The 10,351-nt window shown below is 33.4% G+C and overlaps 2 protein-coding genes across 2 annotated transcripts; one reads left to right on the top strand and one right to left on the bottom strand.

Moving 5' to 3' along the window:
* Nucleotides 1-371: 371 nt before the first annotated feature.
* LOC141134101 (homeobox protein siamois-like) lies at nucleotides 372-3,066 on the bottom strand. The gene is made up of 3 exons (XM_073623688.1): nucleotides 2,751-3,066; nucleotides 964-1,184; nucleotides 372-512 (listed from the first exon to the last, which is right to left on the bottom strand). The coding sequence occupies exons 1-3, from the start codon at nucleotides 3,064-3,066 to the stop codon at nucleotides 372-374; spliced, it is 678 nt and encodes a 225-aa protein (XP_073479789.1).
* Nucleotides 3,067-7,471: 4,405 nt separating this feature from the next.
* LOC141134100 (homeobox protein siamois-like) lies at nucleotides 7,472-9,477 on the top strand. The gene is made up of 3 exons (XM_073623687.1): nucleotides 7,472-7,763; nucleotides 8,235-8,455; nucleotides 9,304-9,477. The coding sequence occupies exons 1-3, from the start codon at nucleotides 7,472-7,474 to the stop codon at nucleotides 9,475-9,477; spliced, it is 687 nt and encodes a 228-aa protein (XP_073479788.1).
* The last annotated feature ends 874 nt before the right edge of the window (nucleotides 9,478-10,351 follow it).

Here is a 10,351-nt window from a genome sequence, read left to right as displayed (position 1 = left end):
TAATGTATTGCTTTTGTTTTTTTTTTCTTCTCACTGAATTTGCATTTACAAAGAAGTTTCAGATGAACAACAACCAACTGATATTTGCTATTACTGTAAATAGAAAAAAAATGGTAAAGCCAGAGTACAATTGAAAACCTTTAAGATTATATTATGTTATTTTAAAAATCCATTAGAAAAACAACCCAAAGTGAACACTGAAACTTCACTTTGACTTAAAAAGAACAGAGGGTCAGTTTTGGGTATCACAGTATGTAGTGTGAAGTGGAAAGGGTTAAAAAAGTGCTGAAAATGCCATTTAACATAAATAGTCTTAAACTTTGACTTTCATGTTTCTCCTTCTGGGTGTCAAGGGTCTTGTGTGGATGTTCTTAGCTGTTTTTGCATACTTTTGGATACGGAGATCCTGCACATACAAAGTTTGGTTTTCTTCTCGTCATTAGGGCATTTTCAGTTTCCTGAGAATTGGGAGATTTTGTCAGGTATCTTGCTCTTCGGTTTTGAAACCAGACCTGTAAAAACAACAAGTTGCTATTAATGACTATCCTGTCTTCTAGACAACATATATACTTGAGAAAAATAAATATCTTCACATAGTATTCTTAAATACCTTTTTTTTTTCTCCAAAACATATTTAACGGTTTTATTGCAAATGCCAAAAGTAAATTGCAATTAAATATTTTAATTATAATTCACAGTTGAAATTAAAATTACATCATTGAATAAAAATTGCATTAAAACTATTCTTTAATGTATTATTTAAACTAAATAATACATTTAAATGTAGTACATTTGGATCTTCAATTCAGAGAAGGCTAAATTGCCCATAACGTATAAGTAGGATTTCCAAAGGGTGGTTTCATCAATTTTTTAATCCACTTTGTATTTTTTATGTATTTCCAATTATTGACACATATTATTGCCCTTGAACTTATTCTATAACAAATAAGAATAGCCTCTCACCTGTATTCTGGGTTCTGGTATCCCGGTTATCTGTGAGAAGCAGCATCTGCTCACATAGTCTGGGTAGGGACTGCAGTTAAACTGTTTTTGAAGGAAGAGGGTTTGTTGTTTATTGTATAAGGTTCTTTTTCTAGACTTCTGACTTGAAGTTGATGGAAGCTGATCTTCTATGTCACCTCTGGTCATATTAGGACTTTCTAGTTCCTCCACAGGAAAAGGCCCTGTTAAAGAGACCAACAAAGTCTGATATTAATAAAAGAAAAGTTACTGGTATAAAAAAAAACATATATATGGTACCTAAATGGTTCTTTTTTTATAAATGAATGATCAGATTACATCAGTCGCTATCAAATAAGCCCGATTAGAAAAGCTTGGAATTTACCAATGTTTTGCAGAGTTTTATGTTGCTGCTAAAAATAAGGGGCTACTTGGTTGTGGCCTGGGACAGAGCTCAGGTAAATGATAAAAACATTATTTTTTCCACAGTTCTAAAAAGAGTTATAAGCACAGGAAAAGAAAACCTCTTTGAATATTTCCGTTAAATATTCAATAAAAAAATAATGACATCAGAATTGTGGGGTTTTTACATTTTGTGAAGGCCCATTCTGTTTTTTTTCACTTTGTACAATGTTCTACAGTTCTAAAAAGAGTTATAATAGGGGAGAAAGGGAGAAATTCTTTGAATACATAACTTATAATATTCTATGGAACACCATGCTATTAGAATTGTGAGATTTCTACATTTTGTGGAGGTCCATACATGCAATACACCTTTATTTTCTGTCCAAGACCATATAAATCACATTTGAGTGTGGAAACAGATTTTTGAAGCTTAATGAACTCTAATTAACAGAGCATCTACATTTCAGCATGGTATAATAGTCATGATATAACTTTATTTGTAAGTGTTATAACCAACCTCTAATTATTATTTTTTTTAGGTCTAGATTTGGAAAAAGTCAAAATCTCTATTAGATTTTTAAATGTTGCCCTACTAAGGAGATTTTTTTAGGCTGGCCATACATTATACCATTTACTTGTACAGTTTTCCTTTAGATTGACCAAAACAATATAATATAAGGTCAAGCCTAAACACTTTCAATTTGTATGCAATCAGACAGGCCCTTGCACTACATAGTCAAAAGTAAATCTCAAGGAAATTGAATAATGAAAATTGTGTAATGCATGGCCAGCTGTCTCAGTGACACCCATAAGCTAAATTGGGGGAGCCATTGTCAGTTGGATAGAAAGAGACAGATGGCAGTAAAAAGATATTCTAATTCTATTCCACTCTACTAAAAAAATATTTTTGTTTCTGTTAATATTAGAGGTATTTCTCATCATATCCTGTCCTGAAAGGAAGTGAGGGTAAACTCACCTAATGGAGACCCTCACTAAAAATCAAACATAGGGATTAATTTACAAAAGGCTGTTCACTTTACAAGGGAATTTTTCTTCAGAGCTCAATGAACATGTTGAAGTTTCACATTGCAAAGAATACCCAATCACATGGAAGGAAAATAAATAAATAAAAAAATTTGATTGCACATGATTGGATGGTAGAAGTCAGCCAAGCGTCAATTCATCCACTAAACTCTGGAAAATTTCTCTTGCAAAGTGAAACATTTATTTGCCTTTAGTAAACCAACCACATAGGCTCTAACTGCTTTATGTGGTCTATGCCTTCAACTAAAGTACTCTAAATAGTTTGTATCTAGAGATGGCTTAAAAAACATGCAGGTTTATATACTGTTAAAAAAAACATATTTATAAAATATGGAACTTACTTTTAAGCGCAGCTGTGTTTTGACTTGTGCAATAAGGCTGATCCTGGATGCATGTGGTTTGTGTAGGATCCTCTTGCTTGACAGTAACAATGGTACCACTTTTCTGGGTTTCTTGTGGCATCCCAATAACTGAATAAAGCTCTACTAGGTTGTTCTGAAGGATGTTTGGGTTCTTCAAAGGCAATTGTAATTCCACATCTGAAGGAAATGTCCCAGAGCTTCCCACTGACATAATGGGCAGATAAAGGTCAGGATAGTCATCTTGTAGGGAAAGAGCATTACAAATCACCTGTTCAAACTCTGGGTCATGTTCCATGTTGGCTCACCTGAGTCTTCTCTCAAAATGTTTGGTCATAGTTAATTCCAAACTCTCTATATATTCAGAGGGGATTCATGAAGTGTCAAAAAAGGTGAGGTAGGACAAAGGGTACTTTGCTTTGATGGCCCTAAGAGGACCAGCAATAAACCTTGATCCCCCCTCCAAAGCTGTCTTCCTGTTCACACATCATTTGGACCAGAACAAAAAATGTTAGTAGATTGCATATTGTAAATGCATGGAGTCCTTTCATATCAAAAGAAACTTGGTGAAACTGTTACACACTTCAAATATATGTAATCCACATCTTTGGTTGGCATTGAAAGGAAAAGATCATCAAGGGGCAGTTCCTTAGTATAACTTTCCATACCACCCATATTATTGTATTCCTAATTCTAAATAATTACGATAAAGCATTTTGTTTTATTTAGACAGCCTTAGGGAATAAGAACATTCCTTGTTTTAGTTTTCATTTTATAAATCACATTTAAAAAAAAATGATAATAATAAATGTAGTACTCTATTTTGTAACAGTGTATCAATTTCAACTCTTGCATTTGTTTAGCATACAACAACCACTAAGAGTAATAACAACAATCATCATCAGGTGGATAGATAGATAGATAAACAGACAGACAGACAGACAGACAGACAACAGACAGCTAGATAGATAGATAGATAGATAAAATATGCAAGAGATAGTTAAGCGGTAGATATAAGATCTATGCATATACATAGATAGAAATAATAAAAGTAGACAAGATAAATAATGTGATAGATAAATAAATAGATAGATGCTGTAGAACAGATAGACTCATATGAAGGTGTATGAGTGGTAGACATGAAAAGGAAATTATATATATATATATATATATACAATATGGGATAGATGCACATATTAATGTGAGATTTGATAGCTATATAAATAGATAAGAGTTGAATAGATAAATATTGTGACATATAGATAGATGAGAGCTAGATAGATAGACTAATGGGAATGTGAAGAAATATCCAAGAGATAATTAAGAAGTAAATATGAAATACATGCATGGGTTCATATGATAGATATATAGACAGACAGATATAAATAATAAAAGTAGACAAGAGATAGATTTGAGACGGAAAGAAGGCTATATAAATAATGTGCTTTGTAGATAGATAGATAGATAGATAGATAGATAGATAGATAGATAGATAGATAGATAGATAGATAGATAGATAGATAGATAGATAGGTGCTGTACATAGGTAGACTAATGGGACAGTGATAAAATTACTTAATACATTAGGTAGATAAGTGGTAGATATGAGATAGATAGATAGACGGGTTATTATTAGATATATGCAGTATATTATATATTTATATATATGAGATGAATGCATAGATTGATATGAGATTTAATGAATAGATGCACAGGTTAATATGAGATAGATAGATAGATTTGATTAATAGAGAGACGTGAATAATGAAGTAGATAAAAGGTAGCTATGAGATGGATATGTGATAATTATTTAATATACGGTATATATAAAATAGTGTTATATATAGAATGATGAGCAATAGGTATGAGATAGATGAATACATAGAGAGATATTATTTGGTGTTGTTTTGCAAGATCCAGTATCAGTGCAAATAACATTGGCTGTACTCAATATTTTGTTTATTTAGAGGAAACACATGATTAGCTATCATTTAGGTTTAATGGACAACATAGATACATTAGAATGCAGTCTGCAATCCACAAAGGGAACTTGATTAGAACACCGTGGGGCTGGAGCAGACACATATCGTTAGGAGGTGATACTCTAATAAAATAGTCACTATTGTCCCAGTCTGATATCACTGATTTCCATCTTCAAAGGGTACTTGAAGCTTGATAAAGACCTCCAATCCATATACAAACCTGATACGCCTGTACATTGCAGCAACCATCAAAACCAGCCGGGCTATTTCAGACCTAATTTTCTCAACTCAAAGAAACATGAAGGAGATCTATGCATGGGTGTAGAGGCGTGTTTTTGTGTAATGTTAGGTAGGTGCATTGTCATGCATCAGTGTGTATTTCCTTTGTGCATTGACCTGTATTTCTTTTTTTAAATTTAGAATTAGGAGTGGATACGGTTAACAGTCATTGACCAACGCTAATTATTACTTGTCACCAACACATCAAAGCACACGATTTACGCCTTGCCATTGACTTCCATGGGCCTCCCAATACTCCAAAGCACAGATTTTTAAAGACGCACTGTACTGGAGCACTGAGGTGGAAACAGACAATGTCGTTATAATGGCAAATCATGACATATGCGTTCTAGGGCATCAGAACCCGTGTGTTAAAAAGCAACAGTGTGTATGGGCCCTAAAATCTAAATATATTGATACATATTCAGCTAGGAAATAACCAAGGTAAAGGCAACTTACTAATGATGACCATATAATATATCTCAGATTTTTCAACTTTCACTGGTGTGATTTTTTTGTTGGTGAAGTTAAATAAAAGGCAACTACCTCAGCTCACACACATACTGTATATGTCCTTATAAGCCTTATAATAACCTAGTTATCATACAATTTATTGCACATTTTTGCACAAGATACTATTTTTGGGTGCTCACTACAAAATGAATTAATTAAACTTGATTTTCATTATCTATCTATCTATCTATCTATCTATCTATCTATCTATCTATCTATCTATCTATCTATCTATCTATCTATCTATCTATCTATCTATCGTTATTTTTTTAGTCTGAGTATAGATCTATGTTAGTCCCAAACATATTTGAAGCCATTTACGGTTGACTGTCTCACTACCTCTGCAGGAAGTTTATTCCAAGCAACTACCCTTTTAGTAAAATAATACTTTCTAGATTTAGTTATGAAATTACTGGAGGAAAGTTCAAAACTAATTCTAGAATGTATTATTTTAATGAAAGGGTAGTTGATGCTTGGAATAAACTTCCAGCAGAGGTAGAAAGACAGTCAACAGTAAATGGCTTCAAACATGCTTGGGACAAATATAGATCTATACTCAAAAAATAAAGTTAACAAAAAATAGAACAATAAAACCAAATAACAAACACAAAACAAAACAAACAAAAAAAACGGGCAGACTCAATAGACTACTCAGTCTTTTTTTCTGTCGGCACTTTTCTATGTTTCTATTTATCTCTTTATCTATCTGTCTATGTCTCTATCTCATACCTATCTTTCAGCTTCACTTTACTTTACTTTACTTTCTTTACTTCATTATTCATGTTACTATCTATCTATCTATCTATCTATCTATCTATCTATCTATCTATCTATCTATCTATCTATCTATCTATCTATCTATCTATTTATCTATCTATCTATCTATCTTATGTTTATTTAATCTCTATTATATTATTCGATCTTTCTTCCTCAAATGAACCAATGCATCTATTTCATATCTATATATCTCATATCTATGTCATGTATATTTCATCACTGCCCCATTATTTTAGCTATCTATTGTATGTGTAATCTTTATTATACGAGGGGTCCTCACAAAGAGTCCACACTTTTAAATTTGCATTGAAAATGGCGAGGGCACCCTTGTATTTTTCCTTCCATAGTAGCCCTACAGTAAAAACGTCCTTCCTTCCTTCATTTCCTTTTGTCATTCTTCCTTCCTTTCCTTCATTCTTCCTTTCTTCCTTTCCATCTTTCCCTCTTTCTTTTTCTTTCTTTCTTTCTTTCTTTCTTTCTTTCTTTCTTTCTTTCTTTCTTTCTTTCTTTCTTTCTTTCTTTCTTTCTTTCTTTCTTTCTTTCTTTCTTTCTTTCTTTCTTTCTTTCTTTCTTTCTTTCTTTCTTTCTTTCTTTCTTTCCTTCTTTCTTTCTTTCTTTCTTTCTTTCTTTTTCTTTTTCTTCTCTATGTCTATTTTCATAAGTAAAATATGAACATTAGGAAGTCAGATTTTACATGGATGGATGTGACTGTGAGCACATTGATATTGAATAATTTTACTTGTGTGCCACACATAAACAATGAATCCTTGTTCTTTGCAATACACTTATGATTATGATGATTTTTATCATAGTTTATTGATACTAGTTCTCAAATGGGGAATTCATACATACATAAGTGTGATGGATACTTCATACCTGAGGTGACAACTCTTACAGTAGGGGAACATAAAACTTCACTTCCAATACACATATTTACATAATAATTGCTACACTGGCAATGCCAAGTTGTAAGGCACCATTATGGTGAGGTGTCTGGGGAGGATCAAAGGATATAGTTCCTCGGAGACTTCAAAGGACTGAGTGGGTTTGTAGCCCAGTATTGGCCCAGGTCCATTCCACATTTCTCTAGGGATAAAAGCTGTCTAAGGACCCCAGTCCCTCATTCTAACAGAATTAAGTGAGGTGAGCAGACATGGATACTGAGCTGGACCAAGTTCTCTGCACTGTGCTTTCTCTAGAAGAAGACTATCCAACAATGTCTCCTCCCCTGAGGTTCCACGACAACTTCAATAGCACTCCATGCATCTCTCCTGATGGTTTCTTACCTACAGAAAGCCAAACTGATCTACAAGTCTCCTCCACCTTACAACAAAAGCTGCGGGAAATTTATATCCTCTTGGGGCTCCAACAAGAAGCACAGAAAAAATCCGTAATCTCAAAGGAGCCTGCAAATAAGGACTCCATTAGTCAGAATCCATTAAAAAGTAAGCTGTCTGTCTGTCTGTCTGTCTATCTATCTATCTATCTATCTATCTATCTATCTATCTATCTATCTATCTATCTATCTATCTATCTATCTATCTATCCACCTTATGATGATTGTTGTTATTACTCTTAGTGGTTATTGTATGCTAAACAAATGCAAGAGTTGAAATTGATACACTTTTACAAAATAGAGTATTCCATTAATTATTATCATTTTTTTTTAATGCGCTTTATAAAACGAAAACTAAAACAAGGAATGTTCTTATTCCCTAAGGCTATCTAAATAAAACTAAATGCATAAAACTAAGTGCAATTTTACTTCTCTAAGGAAAATATTTATAATAGTACATTTTTGAGATGTCACTGTGTTTATCAGTTTGAATTTTTATTTAGTACATTTTTTATTATTGTTTTTCTGTCTCCTAAATCAAGTTTTCATGATGTTTGAATTTCCTTGTGCTTATTTCTAGGAAAGTTGGAAGAAGATGAGTATGAAGGATGCAAGCAACCCAGAGTCAATACTGAGGATTTCCAGAACAGCAACTCTAAAGCACAATGTAGAAAGAGGACAAACTTCAACGCGGAACAGACTGCCTTCCTGATGAATGAGTTTGATCGCAACCCCTATCCAGACTTCACAGAAAGGTGCCATATTGCCAAGATAACTGGGATTTCTGAACCCAGAATACAGGTAAAAACCGATTTCCTTATTACCAAAATAGTTTATTCAGTATTAAGTTGTTGTATATTACACTACAAAATTTTACAGTCTAGTCACTTAACTTTTTGTTATTTGTATATTTGTTTATTTTATAAGTTTTTAATGGGAATTAACTAAAATTTCCCTCTGCAGTAACACATTTGGTTCTCCTCCTCTGTTGGGGTACTACATTTTATAAAGCGGGACCGGTAATTCCAGATTTCATATCAACTGCCACCTTCTGGTGAAATCTGGAATTGTGGCCTGACAACTGAGAATACAGTTCTGTGTCAGAATGTTTATATGTCTGTGATGCTTCAATCATTCAAGTAGTGTACATAACAGCTGTATCAAGGAGATCTGTGTGCGTAGGCAAAATAGAACACATAGTCACTCATTTTCTACAATATACCTTTCAACATTTTCTGTCTCTTAAAAAATGTTGTTGGTCCTGCCAGAAATCCAGTGATTACTTAGCTTCCTGTAGTGATCTGCTAACTTTGCACTAAAATCTTAACCATTGTTATCAGCCCTGCCCAATTCATGTCTGTAAATGACAGAACACATCCCAACTGTGTTATAGAGACAAGGAGAGGGAGAGGTGTTTTGTAGTTGAAACACAGTTCTTGTCTTAAGGTGACAACACTGCTCCTCCAAAGATATGGTACAGCAATCAGTGTGGTCATCCTATGACAGGAAGTGTGGTACTAGCTGGATCACCAGATGAACATCGAGAAAAAATGTCCTGAACAATTAAAATGAATGAAGCCATAACATTCCAAACATCCCCTAGTACAGTATATAGATGATTAATGAGAATTTATTTTTACACGTTACAGGTTTGGTTCCAGAACAGAAGAGCAAGACATCTCTCAAAAGATATGAAATCCCAAAGCGCCCAGGGTAGTCAGTTCTCAACTCCCAGAGATCTTCCCAACATTTTTCAGAATCCGTACCAGAATCTACAATTCGATGGACATTTCCAGATCCCAGGAAACATGTGGATGCTGTAAATACAGCTTCAAATCCATGTCAAGGACTTATTTAATGTTATTTTATTTTAGCATGTGATTGTTACAAAGCTGTGATGATTTGACTAATGATATATTGTGGCATGCACTTAGTTTCATTTATAATAAAATATTTTCTTATCTTTTAAAATGGGTTGTTGTTGAATCCTTATTATTTTATACATTATCTCACATTCAAACATACATACTAGGGCCTATTTAGACAGGAGCCAATTAACCTACCAGCATGTCTTTGGAGTTTGGAAGGAAACCACATAGTCAAAGGGAGAACATGCAAACTGATGATTTAACTAATGATATATTAGTTTAATTTATAATAAAATATTTTCTTAAAATGTAACATGGGGTGCTGTGCTGTCTTTATTATATTATAAATTATCTTAAAAGTTTTGTTACTTTTTGAAACAGTTGCATGTAAGTGTCACACATATGTTTTTATATTGCATATTATCTCACATATAATTAGAAAATAGTAATTTGTTCAACAATTACAGTACATATTGGAATTTTTTTTTTTTTGGTTTTCAAAAGTGCAAATAAATAAATCAGAGAGATGGCAAATGTCAAACGTTTTCACAAAGAGATCAATACCTGAGCAATCAACTTAATGTAAGATAGATTTGAAGGAGAACTCAATGATCAGTTATGTTGTACACACCGTGAATCACGGTATGCCGGCCGTAAGTTGCCCAATCGCCCTGACACCCCTATTGGGAGCAATCTGTGCCATAGGCCACCAGGCAAACCCTGTATTGGCCACTAAAGATAACAGTGTATACACACGGAGTGAAGACATATGTGACTTAAAACTTGTCAGAACTAAAACCTTGAAACATTCTCAATAATTACCATAAGG

This window comes from Aquarana catesbeiana, linkage group LG03 (assembly GCF_042186555.1).
Source record: "Aquarana catesbeiana isolate 2022-GZ linkage group LG03, ASM4218655v1, whole genome shotgun sequence".
Taxonomy (NCBI): Eukaryota; Metazoa; Chordata; class Amphibia; order Anura; family Ranidae; genus Aquarana; species Aquarana catesbeiana.
This window is presented reverse-complemented; position numbering and strand designations above follow the sequence as displayed.